Here is a 22,396-nt window from a genome sequence, read left to right on the forward strand (position 1 = left end):
CAGTACCTGTTAACGGTTATTACCATCACGGTCACCTCGGGTTTCTTTCCATCATACTCTGAAGAGCTGGGTTTGGGGTCAACTTTCAGCCTAGGGAAACTGAGGCACATGTCACCTGGGGTGAGGTTTATAAAAAGAAAGGTGCTGACAAAAGGTCTTGGCTCATCTAGCTTTGGCCTTCAGCACCTACCATCTGGCACTTTCCTTGATGGCTCTCTTCTTGGGGTCACACAGTTCAGAATCTAACCTGTGCCTTTATTTCTCCTGCTTTTAGTAAGAGGCCCACGGTCCACGAAGGGGCTTCTCAGAGATAGGGAACCATCAGGAGGCCTTGGCAGCAGTCCTGATGTCTCACCCAGGGAGTTTTAACCAAACGTGGGGTTTCCAGGTTGATGTGGGGTCCTCCAGTGGAGTGCCATGTGGCTCTGATACAGGGAGCCACCCACATATCCGTTTGTCTTTGAAAGGCACGCTGACCTGGCCTGTGGCTGGGTGGTGGGGCATGGTGGCCATGTCCTGCCAGGGCCACCTCGGCCTGACCGTGGGAGACGGCTGGACCATCTGTTGTACCAGTTGAGACCCTGCTTTCTGGGTAACTCAGCACAGGACCCTGGAGTTCCTGTCAACCTGGCAGGTAGCCGCTGAGCCTGATTTAAAAATTTCACACCATTTTGGCTTCAGACTATATTTCCTGCTGTAAGAGAACTCTAGTATCACAGGTACAGGTAGAGGCACCTTGTGCCCCTCTCCATTCTCTTCCCCCTCCGCCCTCCCCAGAGACCACTATAGTGAGATGCTCTGTAGGGTTTAAGAAATGTCCAGAAATAGCATCACCCTGTGTGCAGCGTTTTGCAGTTTGCTTTTGGGCTTAGCATGTTTTGGATAGCTGTCCATGTTAATTTGTTTAGTCCTAATTTATTAATTTTAACTGAATAATATACCATTTGATGCATATGCCACATTTTACTAATCTATCCCTCTGCTAATGAATGCTTGGCTATTTTCAGTTTATCGCTATGACAAGCAATGCTGCAATGAACAGCTTTCCACCCAGGCACAGGTTTCTAGGATACAAACCTGGAAGGGAAACAATGCAGCCATGGGGCGCACAATTTCCTACTTACTGGATACTGCCGACTTCCCCTCCAGTGGTTATTAAGAGTCTCCCGATTGTTTTCTGAACTGTACCAGCACTTCCCCTCACAGTGGTCTCTAACTCATTGAAAAATCATTGTTTTGCTAATGGTTGGCATTGGGGCCCAATTCATTGCTTTTTATGTGGAAAATGAGTAGTCCCTGCGCCAATTGTGGGGAACTGCCTTCCCCCAAGGATGCTGGTCACCTTTCCATTACACAGGGGCACTGCTCCTGGGGCCTGGTGGCATTGGATTTAAAAAAAAATAACAGCTTTACTGAGATGTAACTCACGTGCTGTACAACGGACCCTTTGAAAGTACATAATTCAAGGGGTTTTAGTATTTCACAGAGTTGTACAACCATCACCATGATCAATTTATAATTCTTTTTTTTTTTTTTTTTTTAAGCAGGGCACAGCTCACAGCGGTCCATGTGGGGATCGAACCGGCAACCTTGCTGTTATTAGCAGCACGCTCTAACCAACTGAGCTAGCCGGCCACCCTAATTTATAACATTTTTATCACCCCAGAAAGGAATCTGGTAGTCATTAGTAGTCACGCCCCAGTCCCCCACTTTGCCCCCCACAAACTTCCCCCAGCCCCTGGCGAGTACTAATCTTTTTCTATGTCTATGGTTTTGCTTATTATGGACATTTCATACAAATGGAATCATATAAGGTATGGCTTCTTTCACTTAGCATAATATTTTCAAGGTTCATATTCATACACGTAGCATGAGTCAGCATTTCACTTTTTATAATACTTCGTTGTGTACATAGACCATATTTTATCTGTTCATCTGTCGATGGGCATTTAGGTTTCTCCCTTTTGTTTATTGTGAATATTGCTACTACCGTGTTTCCCCGAAAATAAGACCGGGTCTTATATTCATTGTTGCTCCAAAAGACGCATGAGGGCTTCTGTTCAGGGGATGTCATCCTGAAAAATCACGCTAGGGCTTATTTTCTGGTTAGGTCTTATTTTCGGGGAAACACGGTGTGAACATTCAGGTACAAGTTTTTGTGTGGGCGTCTGTTTGCAGTTCTCTTGGGTCATACACCTAGGAGTGGAATTGCTGGGTTATATGGTATCTCCATGCTTAACCTTTTGAGTAACCGCCAAACCGTTTTCCATAGTGTCTGCGTCATTTTTGTCATCTGATTCTACAAGTGACAGAAATATGATAGTGGTCAGTGGGAATGGTGGCCCTAGGGTTGTGCCATGTGACAGCACTGGCTTCCCTATGGTGTCAAGACTTCCCCATGGCTCTGTCACCTGGGTCTCCCTGTCCCTCGGACCAGGCCCATTCCTGCTTCTGTATCTTAACTCCTCCCTCCTCTGAACAGCAACACTTCCTTTCTGCTGAGCCAAATTCCTCCCCAAGTCCCACCCTTCAAGAGAGTCTCACTGAATGCAGACTAATACCCATCTTTTGTTTGTGGAAGGCCCAAAGCAGTGATGGTGGTCACTGCGACAGCTGTTTCATCCCTATCCAGAGGGCCACCAGCTCCTGCCTGCCCCTCAGAGCTAGGATCACAGCCTATCCTGGCAGGGGTTCATGGCTTGGGGCCCAGGTTGCCTTGCATGGTCCCTGAGTTAGTGTCTCCCCCCAGTTCCACCATGAGGCCCTGCTGGCAGGGCTGGGTGGACCCTTGTCTGCACCTGTGGCAGCAGCACAGGGTTGGGCACGTAGAGAGTACTAAATCCTGGGGGAGTTCTTTCACTGGATCTCTCAGCCTCTTGGCACGGGCCTTTCGCCTCCTGCCCCCTCCTGCAACGTGCTCGTGGCCCCTACTGGGCCCTGTGAATGGGGTGTCAGGAGATACCCACTCTCTATCTGTGAGGCCTGGGAAGCCACTCTACTTCTGTGGGCCTCAGCTTCTTCATCTGTGAAATGGGGCAGGCCAGGCTTAACCCACGGAGTTGCCAAAGGAGCACAGAAGGTAATGTGGCCCGTGGGCACAGGCCTCTCTCAGTGCTTGCCACGTGAACTACTGATCTCGTCACACGTAACTCCCGTCCCCTGAGGTGAGGGGGAAGGAGGTGGCTGGCCTGGCCGCATACTCACGTTTTCACGTAGGGGTCCGAGTAGCCGTTGGCGTCCATGGCAGCCAGGTGTGCGCACCGCACAATGCCGACCAGCAGGCCCTGCTTCTGTGAGCTGTACTTGAGGGAGATGAGTATGCGGCCCCGCTCCTCCAGGGACTTGTCTTCCGTCTTGTCTACCTGTGGGCAGGTAGTTACTAGGCTGCCTTCACCTGCTCCCGTCACCCCTGAGCCCCAGCCATGGGTCGCCAGGGCTGTCCATGGAGCCCGTGGATGGTGAGGAGTCACCCTGGCCCCAACCCCCACTAAAGGCGCTTCCTGGAGCCTCTCGGGGTATAGAGGGTAGCCACCTTGGGGGAAACATGGAAGACAGAGCTTTGACACCCCCCAAACCCAAGGGGAGCTGGGAGGCAGATGGGGGCTGCCCAGCTCTCTCCTGTGCCCACCTCTGGGATCAGACCTCAACTTTTGGCCTCCCTGTTTGGCTTCCCTACCCCAGCCAGCCTGTCTTTTCTCTTCCTCACCCTCTTGAGATCACCCATTTCCACATTCTGGCGGCTGCTCATGCGGACCCCTCTCCTTTACCCTCTCTCTACCCAGACACACCCAGCTGGAGTCCATGACCCAAGACCTCTCTGCCACGTTTCTCTCACACACAGTCTCCACCACGTCCCTTTGCCCATGACTACCCTTGACCTATCGCTAAAGTGATACCCCACCTGGCCCCTGGTAGGCAGGGGCCACACCTATACCTCCCTGGAGATGGCACTCCTGCGCAGTAAAGGAAGGACCGTCTCCCTCAATCCCCCTGCCTAGAGCAGACATGGCTAATTGATCACAGCATCCACCCTGAGCTCAAATGCAGCCTCAGCACCTTTCTCAACACAGGGCTCAGGCAGCCCTCACCAATGGACCAAACTAGGTGTGTGAAAGTTAAGTGTCTGCCACTCTGGCCTAGGGCCTCACTAAACCATGGCTCTTGTGCTACTTCGTGTGATGTGTGAAAATTAAACAATATAAACGGGCAGGGATATTTTCAACTGTTTTTTGGGGGGTATAGTGTACTTTGGGTTTCATATACAGACCACTAAACTGGGCACCATTCAGTATTTACTGAGAACGAGTAAGTTCTCAGACTATGTCAAGTCTAAAATGTACCATCAAAATATGTCTTTACTGCCAGAGCCGTCAAGCCCAAACTATACTCCCATGGTCACCCAGTGTCCCTGAATCCAGACCAATGAGCTCCTAGCAAATTCATGCAAAACTCAGCGACACCCCGATCATGCCCTGTGCACAGGTATGTACTCTCTCACTCGTTCACGTGCTCTAACACACGTGCACACATGCACTTCACACAGGCATACTCGTTCACACGCGGATACACGTCTACTCACATGTGCAATGCTCTCATGCACAGTTCACACCCCCACACAGTTGCTTATTTATGCCAGGGATCAAAACTCAGGAACACAACTATAGTAGGAGTGGATGTTGCCTTTTATAAGTGACATAGATCATTTGGAAAAACTGGGTTACCTGTGGTTAGTGACTAATAATAAAAGGGCTCATATCCATCACACAAATGTCTATGAGTGGGAGAGAACATGACAAAGGACTAAAATTTGATCAAGTTATGCAAGAAGATAGAGCTGGGATTCTGGCAGGGAGCTCTAGCCTCAGGCTGATTTGTTCCCAGGGCTTGACCAAGGCCAGGCTGCTCTGAGCTTTTGTCCCAGGGCCCAGGCCCCGCCAGGGGGTGGACACATGGGGGGACCTCTGTCCTCTTGAGCTTTCCCCTTGCTCAGGCCTCTTGGGGAAAAACGTCCTGGGAAGGGGATAGTGCCCTGAACACTAGGCTGCCAGAGGGTCAATGTTTCTCAGGACCCCAGGGCCTCCTGGTCAAACCCTCCCCGCCCTTCTGAACGGGGTGAAGGTGAGGCCTCTTTAACTGGATAAAGAACTGAGAGACAAATGGACTGAGATTCTGGGAGGACGCAGCTGCTGCAGAGGGCCAGGGGCAAAATCGGTTTTGACATCATTTTCAAACAATTGCAATTTCTAGGAAAGAATTATTTTGTCTCCTCTGGGTATCTCACAAACACCTTCTGCCTAACATGTTCCAGTTGAGCTCCTGCGTCCCCAGCTGCTCCCTCCACATCACAGCTAACGACCCTTTATCCTAAGTGCTTGCCCCCCACCCCCCAATGCAGATCTGCCAGCACACTCATCCCGGACTCAGCACTCTCTCCGCTCTGTTGCTGTCCGGGCCCAGGCCTGGGTCATGCTCATCTCCTCGCTGCTCTCCCGCCCTCCCCCTCCCTCTCCCATTCTGAGCCCAGAGAGACTGTTAAAATATAATCCGGTGCCGTGGGCCCTGCCTGGCACACTCCCGTGGCCCATCTCAGGGTGAAGGCCTGAGTCCTTCCCAGTTCCCCCATCTCCCCACTTCTGTTCTCAACTCCTAGGACCCCCTCCCCTCTTTCTCTCCACCCCACTCAGTGGGCATCTCGCCTGTGCCTCCAACAGGCTGGGCACTTCGCACACAGGGCTTTGCACCTGCTGTTTCCTCGGCCTGGAATATTCCTGCTTGCCTGGTGAGCCCTTCCCTGAGCACACGTTTGAACCATCCACCCTTCTCATGCTTTCTTGCTTGGCCTTGATCACTATCTAGAATATGATTCGTTTGGGTGACTTATCCCATTTTTGGGTCTGTCTCCTATCCAAGCTCCATGTGGGCAGGGATTTTTGTCTGTCTCCTAGCATCTGCCACCGTGCCAGGCACATAGTAGGTGCTTCATAAATGCTGCTGGCCCAGAGCCTACCACAGGGAGGGCCCCCGACGGCCTGTAGAGCCCCATGGCCCACTCACCGGCAGCTGCTTCTCCAGGCAGATGCTGAACGTCTTGGTGTGGTTGGGTTTCAGTTTCTTCAGGGGAACCCTCGTCTCCCCAATGAACTCGTTGTGGCGGAATTTGTCCTCATCACACACGGAGATCCTGGAGGGCAAGGCCAGTTCTTCAGACATACCTGGGTGCTTTCACTTGGCTTCCAAAGAGCAGTTGCAAACAGTGGGTGGGGAGTGGGTAGGCAGGGCCGAGGGTAAGGCTGGGGTGGGGCTGGGTGGGGAGGGAGCCTGTGGCCCTGGGGCTCTCACCCACCGCAGGGTCTTTCGGATCATGTCTTCATCTGTGATCCCGTAGTAAGTGAGGGTCTCATTCCACGTGGGGTTCAGAGTATTTCGGAGAGTTTTTGTTCTGAGCTTATTTGCCTGGAGAGCGTAAAAAACAATCCTGTGAGCATGAAGGAGTGCAGTGGGCGGGATAACGGCCCCCAAGATGGCCACGCCCTCATTGCCCTGAACCTGTGAATATGTTCTCTTCCTTGGCAAAGGGGAGTTAAGATTGTTAATCAGCTGACTTTAAAACAGAGAGATTATCTGGGTGATCTGAGTGGGCCCTATGTAATCACAGGGTCCTGAAAAGCAGAAGAGGGAGACAAGAGAGTCAGAGGGAGATGTGAGGAGGGAAGACGGGCAAAGAGATGCAAGACTGCTGGCTCTGAAGACAGCGGAAGGGGCGGCCTCTAGAAGCTGGAAAGGGATGGGACATGGCTTCTCCCCTAGAGCCTCCAGACGGGGCCACAGCCCTGTGACACGTGGTTTTGAGCCCAGTGGGACCGATGTCGAACTTCTAACCTGCAGAATTGGAAGATAAGAATTCGTGCTGTCTGGCCCCCTTCAGCCTCTGAGCCCTGTACTGAGTCCCTTAGATGTCTGCCACACTCGGCCTAGGCCTGGGTGCAAATCCCAGCTCCACCACTTATATAAGCTCTGTGCAGCTCAGCGGGTTATTTACCCTCTGTGACTGTCAGGTTCCCCACTGTAAGAATGGTATAAATAATACCTCTTTTTCAGCATTGCTTCTGGGAACCTTCTTTATTGGGAGACTTCTTTTGCAAACGCTGCCCTGTGTGGGGAATCCTATGGAGGGTACTGCTGGTTCTAGGTCCCAGGAATCTAGGACTATGGTCACTGAGCTCCCAAGTGAGCACATTCCCCTCAGCCCTGGGAGTCCCACCTGTAGCGTGAGGATGTAGAGGCCTGGAGTGGGGAACCCACTGCCCAGGTGGTGGGCACTGCCGTGTCTCCTGTAGCCCGGCCTTCCCAGAGAGGGAGTGATGGCCCCTCTGGATGGCTCTCCTGGAGGGTGGTGAGCCTCAGCCCTGTAGCTGGTCCAGGGGGTGTGGCCTCAGAGTCAACTCAGGGCCCAGCAGCCTGTGGCTACTCAGCTGCGGGAAGGACTGTCTAGTGGGCCTGCAAGAGTCCCACCAGGGGTCATTGTGGCCCTCTTCCCAGGAGGGCACTCCCATGACTGATTCTTCCTCCCTCTCAGGCCACTAGAGGGCCAGGAAGGAGTTCTCCAAGTCTTGGCTTCGGAGAAAGAAGCCAGGACAAGGCCACCGGCTACTGAACTCTGCTGCTCACGCTCCCATGTCCCATGTTCCCCTGCCTCCCCACTGGTCTCCCCTCTGGTCTCCCCTTTGGAAGCAAAGCTGCTGGTCTCCCAACGAGTCCCCCCGGCATGGGGTCTGCACAACCTGCCCCTTGAGACATCAGTGGGGGCCAGGGCAAGACCCAACTGAAAAACTGATGTGACCTTCCCTCCCATGAAATCAAAAAGAAAACAACACTGAACTGTAAGACACGTGTAAGGAAGTCTAACCAAGTTTTGATCTTTCAGTGCTGAGGGTCACCTTGATGCTTTTGTTTCATAGCAGATTTTTGCTAAAAAAATTTTTTTCCTCTTTCCTAGATGCACCACGTGCTTGGTCTGCCTGTTGGGTCATCTGGCATCGGAACAAGAGTTCTGTGGTCAAAAAAATTGAGCAGATATTGCCCCCTCCATCCCTCTTGTGGAGTATCACAGAGCAACCCATCAACACATTAAAGGCTCTGATAAGTCCTGCAGTAAAGAAACCTGTTTAACAATGTTTCCCAATGTTATTTGAACACAGAAACTTTTTTTTTTTTTTTTTTTTGGCACATAATATTAACCTCCAGCTAAGACTGCTGCTTATAAAATACTGCCCTGGAAATTCTCTGGAAGGTTTCCTCTACTCAGCAGGCAGGTAGTGCTGACTTGAGGCTCCTGGGAGGCCTGGAGGGTATGGGGCTGACCGGGTACTCTGGATAGAGGTGCATGGCTGAGGTTCCCATTAGCCTATTGGGCTCCAAGAGGGTGTAAGAGCTATGGGTCTCCCCGGGTGCCCCAAGCCCAGCCTGGGCCCCTGTCTCAGCAGGCAGAGCTGGTAGGCAGGCCTAGGGCAGACCCCCTCACCTTACTGGCTCCTGGCAACAGGTGCAGCTTGACATAGGGGTCCGCCAGCCCATTGTGGTCCATCGGCTTCAGGCCCTGAGCAGAGAAGAGCAAAGGGTGTGAATTGGGGGTTGGGAGCATAGAGTAGTCAGGGCCTCCAGGCACCTGGGGCAGCCCTTGTCTCCTGGGCTTCCTGGCTGGGTCCACTCATAACCCTCTTCCCAGAAGCCCCATGGCCCCACACTCCAAGAATGGGAGAGTGAGGAGGGCTCAGCGCTGGTGCCATCTCCCCTCCTCCAAATGCCTTGGCCCAGGGCAGGTGTGATGGGCGTCCTTATCCCAGCAGCCTTCCTCTTTCTATTCTCCTTATCATGGAGGCCAGGTGACTCACCTCTCCCTGCAGAGGCCCTCATCATCCTGCTTTGGTCAGGCCCTTTCTTCTTCCTGATTCCTGATTCCTCTCCCCTACTCTCCAAACATGGGACTTCCCTCTCTGACCCTAGATCCACATGACCGTCTGTCTATTCATCCAAATGCTTTCCTCTGTGGCTGTGGAAAAATGTTCTACGACCTGCAGACCAGGCTCAATTTCTCTGCGGAGTTGCCACAGCTCCCAGGTTGGCTGTGTCCATGGAGGACACCCAGCTGGCCGGCCACGGAGGGTTCCGCCACAAGATGGCATCCCTCACTCATTCTGCACAATCGGTCAAGTGTGCACCGCCAGGGAAGCAGTGGAACTGTAAACAGACAGGGCTTAGCCGACCTCATGCCTGCTGTTATTTCTGAAAATTGTACGTTTTTCTTCTGGGATGGCGCACAGGGATGTAGGCAGGCAGCTGTGGCATGTGTGGGCAGAGCTGGCAACCCCATGACATCATTCAGAGATGACTTACGAGTCGGCTGCTCGTGACCACGCCCACCTCCAAGGGTTGTTGAGGCTCTTCTCCCACCCGATCCCCCACCTTGGTTTAAAGGACCTCTCAGGGGGAGGCTTCCAACTACCCGCTGTTCTGCTTCCGGGAAGGGGCACACAGGTTTCAGAGCCAGGCCGGCCTGGGTTCAGACGTCAGCTCTTGCACTTATAGTCGGGGAAGCGGAGGACTTCCTTTGCTGCGTGAGCCTCAGCTTTATCATCTGTAAAACGGGTTAATAGTTCCCACTTCCCGGGGTTGGAGTGAGATTATCCAGGATAATGCTGACAAAAGGCCTGGACAGCTGGGGGTTTGCTCCCCTTTCCCTACATGCTAGCCCCTTGGGAAGATGCCAGAGAAGTGGTTGAGGGCCAGAGTGGGCTATCTGAGCTCTGCCCTGTCCGTGAGGCCGGCTCTGAGACGAGGCCCAGCTTGGAGGCCCTGTATGCACCACAGCAATGAGACGGCCCTTCCGAACGCAAGTCCCGCATACTGGCCTCTCCTCTGCTCCCACAAAGCGCCCAGGACTGGTAGTCTGCCAGTTTTCTTAGTTCCTGTGAATGTGAGTGCCCGGGTATGCATGTGCATGGAGGTAGGGGTGGGCACCTGCCACTGCCCTCCAGGATACATTAGGTACTGAGCACTTAATCATTTAATGCCCTGATTAACCCTATTTCCAGGTGAGTAAACTGAGGCTGCTCTGCTAACGCAGGCGGAGAGTGGCCAAGCTAGGGTCCAGCACCGGGGGGCATCTGGCCTCCTCCTAAAGTCCTCTGAGGGGCTCTGCTTGTCAGCCCTGCCTCAGTCTGCTCACGCCCTGGCCCTCCTCCCCACACCCCAGCCCAGACCCCCAGCTGCTCCCAGGCCTGTGCCACCTCCTCCTCTGCAGAACTGGATCTAAGTAGAGAACAACCTAGAGAATCAGGGAGCTGCCACGGCTTGGGGTCCTCCCACCCCCCACCTCCAATGCTTTGAGTGACACTCCTAAATGAACACACACACGTATTCGCACACAGGTGACCACAGAGACCTGTGCACGCACACACATGTACATGCCCCAGTATACCCTTACAGCCCCTCTGGGGCCCAGGTAGGGCAAGTGGGGCACACAGTACAGGAGAGTCCGGTGTGGAATCGGGAGAAGGGATGGCTCTGGCCAGAGTGCCCTGGCAGCCAGTGCCCGGTCCCAGTCCCCAAGCCTGGACAACCTGTATAAAGCTGGGTGGAGGGAGAGGGGAAGGGATCTAACTGCTTGGGATTTGCAGCCTGCCCTCACCTTGGCGTAGCTGGGGGGTCACAACATTCTCAGCTCCGTACCTAGCGGTAGGTGTGAAGCCCCTGCTACGCGAGGCGGGACATGGCCTGCATCACCACCCGAGCAGCTCCCAGAGGAAAGGGCAGGGGATGGAGGGTATGGGCTTCTAGGTGCCCAGCTAGGGCCCTGGGCCCAACCTGGATGTTATTCACCCCTGCCGTGGCAGTCCAGGTATGGTGGCCCAAGTTGGGTGAGGCAGCAGCAGGTGGCCTGTCCCTCTGCGCGGGCAGAGCCCCGGGCAGGGTAGGAGGAAGGGGCAGGAAAGCTCACAGGTTAGGGGGCTGGAGAGGAGTCTGGGCCCAGGGAGCTCTGCTGGAAGCTCGTGGCTCTGAGCTGGGCCCAGGCCCTTCCACCACTCTACTGGGAGGTTCTATTAGGCTGCACTGCCGACCTTACCTTCGGAGAGAACATCAACTTTGGCACCTTCCTCCCAGGGGGAGCGATGTGTGGGGAGACGAAGGGAACAACATGGCTGAGAACACAGAGCTGACGTGCGCCAGCCCGAGTCCAAGAGATTAGTCCCCTGCCTAGCGTGGTCTCAGCGTCCAGAGTGGGACAGTGGTGCCGGCCCACCCTACAGCCCCTCCCCAGCTCTGGGGGCCCTCTGTCCCCTGAAAGCCCCACCCAGGCCTTCATCCTCTCATTCTCCTCCCCTTCCTTTGTTCTGCTCCTTCCCCAAATGCCTCTCTCTGCAGACATTTTAGGGCAGCTGAGATGACTGAGGCAAGAATCCTCTCCCTGCTCTGCACCCACACAGCACAGACACCGCCAAGGACAGGAAACAGGGGGAGCACTGGCCTTCCGACCTCAGCGCCTGCTGCAGGACCCTGGGCCTGGGGCACTGCGAGCCCGGGGGCCTACCTTGGCCTTGCTGATGGTGCAGTGGAGGGCATTGTTCTCTTGGTCATAGAGGAGGCTGAAGTCCAGCGTGCCCAGGGCGGCTGTGGACAAAGGACGGCTCAGGTCACTCATCAGCCGCATGGTGAAGTGTCACCCACCCCTGCAAGCTCATATGAGGAGCCAGTGCCCATGGTGACTGCCACCCACTGGACACCTACTACACGTCAATCGCCCCATCCAGTCTCCCAGCCCCACCAACCCTGGGAAACGAGCAATATTCTCCCCACTTTCCCGACAAAGATCTGAGGCTCAGAAAGGCTGGGTCAGTTACCCCCAGTCACGGTGACTGGAGGCCCAAGAGTCAAACCCAGGTGGTCAGCCCCACCACCCAGGCCCCTAACCCCTGTGCTGTGGTGCCCGGCCCATAGCTGGTCCAGAATGCTGCCCATGTGTACTGGGCACTCAGCTAAAGGAGTTCCTGTTCTCCTGCCCTCCTTGTGCAGTTGCCAGTCTGGGCTCTAGCCTCAGTCACGCATTAAATGTCACAAAGATTATGTGAGGAGGCAATGGAGACAGAGCTTTGCAAGGCTGCAGGCTCTGGCTGGGCTGACTAGCTGATCCACTCACCCACCTCCCAGCAGTAGTAAGGGTACAGCTCCCGGGTCTCTCTGGTCTGTTGGGGGCCTGGGCAGGCTTCAAAAAGCCAGCTGGCTCCTCATGGTGCTATTCCCAAGCCTCTTAAAGGCAGTGGGCTATTCCGAAGGGCTGGGCAGAGCGTGCAGCAATAATTGGGTGCAGCTGCCACCCTGGGGGCAATCACACATGGCAGCTGTGGCCTCCCTTGTCGACGTGGCTCCTGGCACGAAGGCAGGAGTTGTAGTGGGGGCAGAGCTCAGGGACAGTCTCCGGACAGCAAGGTGAATATTCACAGGATGTCTTTACTTCTAAAGACAGGCTGCTGGGCTGGTGAACTGGCATCTCCTTCATTCCTTACCAAGTGTTTACAATATGCCAGACTCTAGGGATGAAGATAAGGCAGGGTTCCTGTCCCAAGGAGAGCACGGCTTAATGAGAGGAACAGATGAAAAGAATTTGCCGCAACAGTGTGGTGGGGCAGGAGCAATGGGAGATGCCTGTTTTGTTTTGTTTTTAAAGTGGTGAAAGTAGTTTATTAGGAGAAATAGTACACCTCAAAGAAATAGAAGCGGACCTGAGCAGTAGAGAATGGCTCAAGGACCCAAGGTGATATTATTAGGAACAAAAAAGTACACTTCAAAGAATTTGGAGCGGGCCGAGCAAAAGAAGAGGCTCAAACGGCAAAAAGGCCCAAAGGGCCAAGGGCCCGGGCTCAAAAAGGGCCTGAATGGAGAGGACTTGGAATTTTTATCTTTTTCTCTCAAATGGGCTCTTCTTTTCTGGGTGTGAGACCACTTGATTGACACCTGTGATTGACAAGAGGCTATTACCTCATCTTGTTAGACTGCATACTTGTGAGTGGCCGGTTTGATCTAGTTGGGTATCTTGTACCCATTTGTTTACAATGAAAAGGGGAAGTTTTGGATAGAGAGGGGTGGTCTTTTGGGCGGTAATGCAGAGATACCTGGTCTTGATGTGAATTGGGGCCATCAGGGAAGCCTTCCTGGAGGTGATGCTTTACCTTAACCATGAAGGATGAGTAGGAGTTGGCCAGTGCACAATGGGGCTGGGGAAGGGGCATTCCAACCAAGGCCAACCAGAGGGTGGGGGGCTGAGTGGCGGATGTTGTGGGAGGGCGGGGTTCTATTCTTCTGGCCAGGGGCACCCAACATGGGTCTAGATAAAACTATGGCCTGCTGGCCAAGTCGGGCCACACCTATCCATTTGCATCTGAACCACGGATGCTTTTGCACTGTAACAATGGCAGAGCTGAGTCGATGCCACAGGGACCATGCAGCCTACAGATCCCTGGGCTCATACAAGGACCCAGACCTGGCAAAGTTTTGGGGCTGCTGAGAATTGGGCAAATGAAGGCCTGTGCATGTGGAGCTGACCTTTATTCTGAGGTGCTGGCGCGAAGTCAGGTGTGTCTTGCTCCCCAGCTCCTAACACAAGGTAAGGCACACAGGTCCTTGCCTGGAGGCACAACTGGGGAGTGAGACCGGCCCTCTGACATCTGACCACAGGTTCAAATCCTAGCTCTGCACTTCCTTGCTGTGTGACCGCAGGCAGCTTATCTAGCCTCTCTGTGCCTCAGTTTCCTCATCTGCAATATGGAGATGAAATAGTAACCACCTCACAGCAACGCGCTTTAACACAGCACCTGGGATATAGAAAGTGCTCAATAGATAATTATAGAAGGAGCAGATCCATTTAGGTGACTTTTCTAGGTAATTGTACTGGCCCCTCTGAGACGCTTTCCGGAATGAACTTGTTCCAAACTGGATCACTCCTCTTCTAGGCTTTGTGCATAGGACATATAACTGGTCACTTACACTTTTCTGAATAACCTGAGTCATTGCTGTGATGACAATTACTGCTCTGTCACAGTCACAGCCAGACACGGAAGAGGGTGTGAGACAATTCCTCCACCAAGTGACCCCAGGTGGCGACTATTTTTGAGGTTTTCCTCATTTTTCTGCCTCCTGCTTTGCCATCAGCCTGAAACTCCTGTTAAAAAATACTTGCCTCAGCCAGGGGGAGCGCAAGGCTCATAACACCAGCATGGGCCAGGGAGCTGTGTCCTACACAACTAGACTGAGAAAGAATGCCTTGAACCGGCGTGGGGGAGGCGGAAGAAGGGGAGAAATAAAAAACAAAACTTGCATCTGGTAGCAACAAACAACTCTCCCTCCTATTCAACAGTTGTTTCTTCTATGAAACCAGGTGGGAATACTTGTTAGAATTGTGTCCAAACTACCACGTTTCCCCCAAAATAAGACCTAACTGGAAAATAAGCCCTAGCATGATTTTTCAGGATGACATCCCCTGAACATAGGCCCTAATGTATCTTTTGGAGCAAAAATTAATATAAGACCTGGTCTTATTTTCGGGGAAACACAGTCCGAGTCAATAGGCCTTGAGTGGGACCGAAGGGACTTTTACCTGAGTAGACTATGTGTGCTTTTGGGCTAACTGTATCTGGCCTTTTGCTGCCTGTATCCTAGGTAACTCCCATCTCTGCAGGTGGGCAGGGGAAGGTCATGTAAGTGAGGTATACATCACCATGCTTCTAGCTAACACAGCCGTGGGCCCAACATTCTCCGGGTCCATGTTTTTGTAATAATATTCTCCAGACCTGTTGACTTTACATAACAGTCAATCAGCCTGCTGCTCAGTTCAAGCCCACCTGTGGTTTGTTCCCCCCAGACCTTAGCCTCCTGAAGGCAGAAACCATGCCTCAGCTTCGCCTGGGGCACCAACAAAGAACAGATGTTAAAGCCACATGGCTGTCCATTCAAACCAGCTCGCTGTCCAGCTGCTCTGTGGTGTGAGGCTCGCGTGTTAAATGCACACGATCTCTGCCTGTTTCCCAGTCCCAAAGAAGGACCAGCCAGTGAGATGAAGGGGCCACCTGCTGTCCAGGTAAACAGCACCAGTAGGAGACAGGAGCCCCTTCCACTGGCTCTCCAGCCATCCCAGTTTAAGGAGGACCTCATACTGCTCAGTGGAACGACACCTGTGATCCCGACCCAGGAAGGAACACCTAGTGCCGCCCCAGGATGAGCTTGATCAATTTCTTTGACATCCAAGGGAAGTTTTGTAAGAAATAACAGTTTATAAATAGAAGTTCAGTCACCATTTTTTGAGACTTGCCAGTGGTGGTGCTCTCTTAGGGGGCTTATAGTCCAAAGTCTTCATTTCCCATTTGGAGAAATGAGGCACAGAGAGGGGAGGTGACCTGGTCAGGGTGGCACAGCAGAGCTGGACACAGAATCTAGGCCTCTTCACTTCCATCCTGATAGTTCCTGCTTTAAAGCCTAGTGGCTTCCCTCATCCCCTTTTTTTTTTTTTTTTTTTTGTCTGCCACTTAGTTTAGCTGAAATCTCAGGAGGATGCAATGGAGGAAAAAGAGAGAAAAGCAGAGTTGCTCTTGGGGACCAGAAAGGGCTTGGCTGTGCCCTGGAGGGGCCTCTGAATTGGAAATGCACCCTGGACATGAGGTGTGGGTGAGGAGGGCCCTTAGGGCAGGTGAGGGTGCTTGTTTGTGTAAACTACAGGGTCCTGCCCTTGAGCCACTCAAATCACGTGTCCTGGCTAAAGTTTACATCCTTGGAAAAATAATGAGGGTTGGTCACTAATGGGCTTTTGAGAGTTGTCACCCGGTTGTTGATAATTATCGAGCTTTAATGGGGCTAATTCAGAGAAAATCAAGCTCAAGCCCCTGTTGGTTCCTCTAAGGCTGATGGAGACTGACGGCATCGTTTTGACCTTGGTTTGCACCTGGACTTTCCTCTCCCGTGTACACCCTTGAGAATAGGAAATCTGCCCTGGGCTTTTTTTTTTTTTAAAAGAAAAATGACAAGTCTCTCAAATCGTTTTTAAAAACTATGGCAGGAACCACAGAAAACGATCAAGGCTGAGTTGAAAGCATTTCATAGTTGGAGAAACTGAGGCACTGAGCTGGACGCTGCAGAGGATACAAAGAGGAACGAGCCATACATCCCTGCTTCCCAGGAGCACAGAGGCAGAGAGTTAGGATTTTTATAAATCTATTCATCCCCCTGCTTTATATTGTTCAAAGGTTCTCCACTGCCTCCTGCATACAGTTCAACCTCCTTGGTATGGCATTCAGGGCCCTCTGTGATACGACCACTTGGGCCTCATCGTTGGTCTCTTCCCTTGCTTCAGCCACTTGCCTGTATTATTGTGCCTCCGCTGGGTTGTGTTTCCTACACCTCTCTACCTGTGCATATGGTAGTCCCTCTGCCAGGAGCACCTCCCTTCGTACTTCCACTTTACCAGCCTTCTTCCTTCCTCCCCACAACCTCCAAGCAGAGTCCTCTCTATGGGTGAACTCTGTGCAAACCAGCGCTTCCTGTTGGGCTCCTGCCTCCCTGTCGTCACTCCTGGGCTCTTTGTGTGTTTTGATTTCCGTGAACTCTCTGACATCAGAGTCTACATCTCAGGCATTCTTGAATCTCCATGCCCAGCACAGAGCTTGATACAAAGTTGGTGTCGTAATGTTGAGTGCATAAAAATATGGTCCGGGCAGAACATGACTGGGCTCAAGGGAAAGGGAATCACTGCCCGTGGGACCCAGGAAATGGCCCCAGCTGAGGGCCTATGGGGCGGGCCTAATAGTGATTCCTCCACTCCATCCTTGCTGCAGGTCTCTAGGACATCAGTGCTACCCCAGCCCAGGCTGAATCCTGCAGGGCAGGTGTAAGCGTGGGCATGTGATGCCATTCTGGCCAATGACGCAGGACAGGTCTCCTGGGAACTCTGCTGGAGAGGTTTCCTCGCTCGTAAACTGAGACGTGGGAGAGGAAACTGATCTTTATCAAAGTTAGGATCTTATTGTTATATGTGACACCTAGACCTGCCAGCAGCCGCCTTGGACCGTGAGGGAGGTCATCCTAGGAGGAAAAGAGCATGGCCAAGTGGAAAGACAAACAGAACCATCACCACTGATGTTGCTGAGAAGTTGAATATATCGACCCCCATGCCACCGGCCTCAACAATCCTCAGTGTTTAACGCACTTTGAATTTTCTATTACTTGCAACCCAAAGCATTTCAGTCATTACAGCTTTGAAAAATGGATCGGGATTCCACAGGTGGAGCGTGAGTGGGCAGGGGAGTGGTACATGCAGAGGGTGGGCCACAGGGCCTGTCTGGAGGGCATGAGCCAGGCCGCATGGTGGACCGCTGGGAGGAGAGACACAAGTGGGGGGGCACTTCTAACTTCGGCATTCACTGTGTTTCTCCCCATCATTACTCCTCTATTAGATCAGTCTGGAACATGTCGATTTTGTGTTTATGCCTTGAGGTGACTTAATAAGGATGAGCTTTAATGAGAAGGAAGAAAAGCCTGAATAAATAAACAGCACTTCACTCTCGGCTGTGGACAACAGAGCAACCGCCCTCATTTCTTTTTGTTAGAAGAGAGATAATCCAATAATTAGGGCAGCAAATAGTATAACCCTGGCTAAAGCCGTAATGAACCATCTGGCTTGAATCATTTAGGCTTATTTTAGGGATCTGGTTTTGTCAGAGCTGAGAAGGGGGCGTGGCCTGGGGTACTGGGTGGAGAGCAGTTCTGCCCCAGAACCTGGTCCCCCTATGGGCAGGAGCCAAGATTTCTGTGCTCCCATGCCTGGGATGTTTGCTCAGCCACGGATGGGATCCAAGCCCAGGGTGGGCTGCCTCTTGAAGGAGGTGAGGGGGCCCACGCTGGCCCTGGCTCAGCCACACTCTCTCCTCGTTAGCTCTTTTCACCGGAGTGCCCTGGTGACAGAGGTGTGGCCAGCCCACAGTTCAGGCTGGCAAGGCTGTGTCTAGGACTGCTTTGTACTGCTGACTCCAAGTGAGTCGGTCCCCTGCTAGGACATGTGAGCTCTCTGGGTCCAGGGCCCCCGCTAGGACAGTGCTCCATCAAGGACTGCTGAGTTGATGCACTGGAGGTGTGGCAGCAGGCCTGAGTTTAGGACTTTCTGGACCCCTCCTTGCTGTGGGCTCAGGGATCGCCAAAAGAAACAACCAACTTTCTCACCTCTGTGCTGTCATCCTGAGGGCCCTTGGAGGAACTTGGAGGACTGCCTGGAACTCAGGCAGAGCCCTGCCCTGCCCCCTCACTCCCTTGCTGAAGCAGGGTAGGTGCTGGAAATGGGAACGAGTTCCCCACCCTTTCTTCTGGAGGAGGCTTTGGATTCAGGGCATCCAAAGGGGTCACTTGGGTCCCAGGTAGGGCCTGCCCAGAGGTACAGCAAGTGAGGGGGTGCACTTTGCCCAGGGTGCCAGGAACTGGGGGTAGGGAAGATCCAGGGAACAGCCCTGAGGCCCGTAAACTCTCCAGACCCAATTTCCCCAAGCAAGTGGAGGGAGAGGACTGCTCCCCACCTCCATGCCCAGGGGGTAGGGACTCAATATGCCAGCCTCTGGCCACCGGGCTGTGGGTCAGGCCCAGAGAAAGTGCATAGCAGGCATTTTCCCCATACAGGCGGGGCTCTGACCCACCTCGCCTGACGGGCCTCCTTCGGCTCATTCCTCCTGGGCTTCGAGGCGCTGAGAAGTCTGACCCCTCCTCCTTTCCCTCCACCCCAGCAGTGCCAATAACACCCACCGTCAGCTTCCAGAGGTACATTTTATGCTGGGGGGTACTCCAGACCCCCCGCCCGAGGTCCTTGTGAGCACCCAAGCCAGGCACAGCCACCCTTGCGCGACGCGGGTATGGGGCCGGGCAGGCCTTGGCGTCGCCGATGAGTGACCCCTGCTCCAAAAGGTCCACATCCCGGGCAGGGCTGGCGTTTGAGTCTGGTTTTCCAGGTCTGGGAGTGACGCGGCTGGGGCCACAACTGGGCAGGGGACCTTGAAAGCAGCGCTCTCCTCTCCCCACCCCCATCCCGTGCAAACCCATTCCGCAACGCATAGGGACCTCTTCAGCCTCGGTTTCCCCTCCAGTCCCAGGTCGGGCAGGGCAGGCACCCTCAGAGGCCGGAAAGGCACCAGGAGCGCCCACCGGCGGGGCCTCGGCCCTGGGCGACTCCGGCTGTCGCCTACTCACTCCCTGGGGCTCGGGCTCAGCCCCGGGAGAAGGAGGCGCGGGCTGGGGGCGCTTCCTGGCGGAGGAAGCAGGCGTAACAGGTGGGCGAAGGTCGGCAGTCTAGGAGAGCGCAGTGGCGGGGTACACAGACGTGGTAGGAGGAACCGCCAAGGGTTTTTCAAAGGACAATCGGCCCCACAGCCCTCTGGTCTTCGGCCCGCGCGCCAGCGAAGCCGCAGCGCTCTGCGGGCAGCCGGGCCCATCCAGAAGGGCCGCCCGGCTCCCGGCCCGCCCCTGGCGCGGGCCCACCGCCCGCCAGTCACACCCTGGGCCGCGCAGCGGGCCCGCAGCGGGCTCCCGGGCAGGGTGAGACCTAGCGGCCGACAGCAACTGGTGTCTCCCCAGGGCGCAGCTCCGCCCTTCCCGGGAACAAAAGCCACCGCCCGCGCTGGAGCTCCCGGTGGCGGGCCGAGAGGGGGCGCGGCGCGGGTTCTGGGGAGCCGGACCTGGGAAATGGGACACCCTCAGAGGGCGCCCCTAAACTTCCCACTTCTCTGGTCGGGGTCGGGTGGAGGTGTCGGGGCTGGGTCTGCAGGGCAAGTGCGGAGCGCACAGACCAGGGGAGGGTGTATTCCTAGGGTCGACGAGAGACCGCAGAGGGACCGAGGGGCCAGCGAGGTCAGGGAGCGCGCGAGAAGCCGAGCCAGGGGAGGGGGCGCGAAGTCGGCGAGTTGGAAACTTACTGCAGTCGTCGGACTCGTAGCCGTCGGCGTCCGGCTCCTCTTCGGGTGGCTTGGCGGGCGGCCGCGCCGGGCTGGGGCCAGGGCTGGGGCCCGGGCTCGCACCGTAGGCTCCGAAGAGCTGGTCGACATCCTCGTCGTCGTCGCGGGCGCCGTCGGAGGGGCTGCGGCGGCCCGCGCTGGCCGCGGCCGGGGGCGCGGGGGCGTCCCGGGGCGCAGCCGCGCGGGGCCCCGCGGCCGGGGGTAGGCCCCGCGGGAAGCGAGGAAAGTAATCGGAGATCTGCTTGATGGGCCGGATGGGGCCCGGGCACACGTCGATGGCCATATGCTCTTGGATGCTTATGGTCGCCTTCTCCCCGCGTCGCCGGAGGGTCATGCAGGCAGCGCTGCCCCGCTCGGGCGCGGCCCGGCCTGGCCCGGCGCGGCCCCGGCCCGGGGGCGTCTCAGCAGGCCGGGGAGCAGCGGGGGCTGCGGGCAGCGCCAGCGGCGCCCCCCCGGACGTCCCTGACGCGGCTGCTACCTGCTCGGCAGCGGCTGGCGCGAGTGAGTGCCAGGGGCGGGCAGGCAGGGGGCGGGCCCAGCCCGCGTCACCCGGTAGCAACCAAGCCGTGTGAGGGTGCGGGCGGCGCGGGCGGCGCAGAGCCGAGCGAGCTGAGCAGCGCCGCACTCACTCGCACTAACACCCGCGCGCACGCGGGCATGGGACCCCGCACGCGCACACACGGGCGGGCAGGGCCACCCGGGCGCCCTCCACTCACGCACGCTTGCAGGACGTGCCTGAGTTGAGAAGGGACCCGCAGGACGCACACTCCTCACTTTCCTGCGGGTGCCAGCTCTTTCTGGGTTCTGTTTACTCTCATAGGACACACGCATGTATGCAAGGACACTCCAACACACACAAACGTGTGTAGACACTTGGCAAAAGTGGCCTCTAGCTCATACCTGCAAGACACAAACACAAACATATGTATCCACACAGAGTTGGTTGAGGTTGCTGTGGCAGTACATCCCCGAACAGGACACACAAACACACAGGCTTAGCGGTGTTCCGGGGACTCAGGGCACAGTCTTCCATGCCCCTAAACACACCTCACAGGGCACACCAACACACCATAGAAGTGACCAGGGGAGTCGGCCCAGACACACCCACACTCACACATAGCCACACTCCTAGGATTGCTACTCACACTAGCGGGAAATCTACATCCTGAGCTAGCCAAGGTCATTGCTGAGCTCAGTCTGTTCACACTTCCTCTCAAGTCACATACACATATACACTCCGTAAACTCAATTTCGCCCCTCACGTGGACAGTGAGTAGCTTGAAGGGACCCATGGGGACAGGGTGGGTGAGACTCTTGATCACAAGCTGTGTTCAGGAGGTGGGGTGAGGGCAGGCAGGGCCTGGGCAGAGGAAACCTTTCCAAAGAGTGATGGATGAGGCACAGGTGGAAAGGCAGGGTGTGGTCTGCCCACCCCCTCAGGCCTCCCACATGGTCAGATAAGGAAGCAAATCCCAGACAGCCCAGCCCCAGCTGCTGTCCTGCTTTCCGGGAAGAGAGCTCTGTCGGGAATTGCTGCTGCTTATACAGGTGTGTTTCTGGAAAGCCCTGGGCATGGACGTAATCCTATTTACTGTCTGGTTTCTACTGACAGATCAGAAATGCTTATCTTCTTGGCTGGGTCCCTGCTGTCAGTCTGAATGATGGACCCCAACCCTGTGCCCTTCCCTCCACCATAACCCCTGTGGAAGGGTAGGGAGCGGAGAGAAGGGAGAGGAGGCCTTGCCCTCATCACTTCCAGCTGCATCATTCTGGCACATCATTTATCTCTATGAACCTCAGTTTCCTCATCTGTGAAATGGGGCTAATTCAAACCTCACAGCCTTATGGTGAGGACCCATCAATCGTAGAGCATGACAGATAAAAGGTGCTCAGCAGGGTATGTTTTCTCTTCTCACTTCCTGTGAGAGATGAGAGTCACTGTGAGAAATGATGGCGATCCCTAGACCCCCAACAATCATGTTTCACGGTCAGTTCTGCACTGGGTGGTGATGGTCACTACCCATCATTGAAAACTATGGTATACTGTGTCAAGAATGTTCAAAGCTATAATTTCATTGACTCCTTATACTACCCCATGATGTAGGCAGGGTTTACTGTTCCCATTTTGCAGTGAAGAAACTAAAGCTCAATGACTTGCCAAGGGCGACTGCTGGCTGGTAGCAGAGCTGGAATTAGAACTGACTTATTTTTTTAAAAAAATTTTTATTGGGGAATAGTGTATTTCTCTAAGGCCCATCAGCTCCAAGTCATTGTCCTTCAATTTAGTTGTGGAGGGCGCAGCTCAGCTCCAAGTCCAGTCGCCATTTTCAATCTTTGGTTGCAGAGTGCACAGCCCACCATCCCATGCA

At 54.6% G+C, this 22,396-nt stretch overlaps 1 protein-coding gene across 1 annotated transcript in view; it reads right to left on the reverse strand.

The window, feature by feature from the left end:
• The window catches only part of DOC2B (double C2 domain beta), a 32,806-nt gene extending 12,297 nt beyond the window's left edge, over nucleotides 1–20,509 (reverse strand). The window contains exons 1-6 of the mRNA XM_033090066.1: nucleotides 19,989–20,509; nucleotides 11,588–11,667; nucleotides 8,522–8,596; nucleotides 6,344–6,453; nucleotides 6,055–6,181; nucleotides 3,205–3,362 (exon numbers count right to left, since the gene is read on the reverse strand). Of these exons, the coding sequence (XP_032945957.1) occupies nucleotides 3,205–3,362; nucleotides 6,055–6,181; nucleotides 6,344–6,453; nucleotides 8,522–8,596; nucleotides 11,588–11,667; nucleotides 19,989–20,361 (923 nt within the window). The 5' untranslated portion in view covers nucleotides 20,362–20,509. The remainder of the gene's footprint in view (nucleotides 1–3,204; nucleotides 3,363–6,054; nucleotides 6,182–6,343; nucleotides 6,454–8,521; nucleotides 8,597–11,587; nucleotides 11,668–19,988) is intronic.
• Nucleotides 20,510–22,396: the final 1,887 nt, after the last annotated feature.

This window comes from Rhinolophus ferrumequinum, chromosome 21 (genome assembly GCF_004115265.2).
Source record: "Rhinolophus ferrumequinum isolate MPI-CBG mRhiFer1 chromosome 21, mRhiFer1_v1.p, whole genome shotgun sequence".
Lineage (NCBI taxonomy): Eukaryota > Metazoa > Chordata > Mammalia > Chiroptera > Rhinolophidae > Rhinolophus > Rhinolophus ferrumequinum.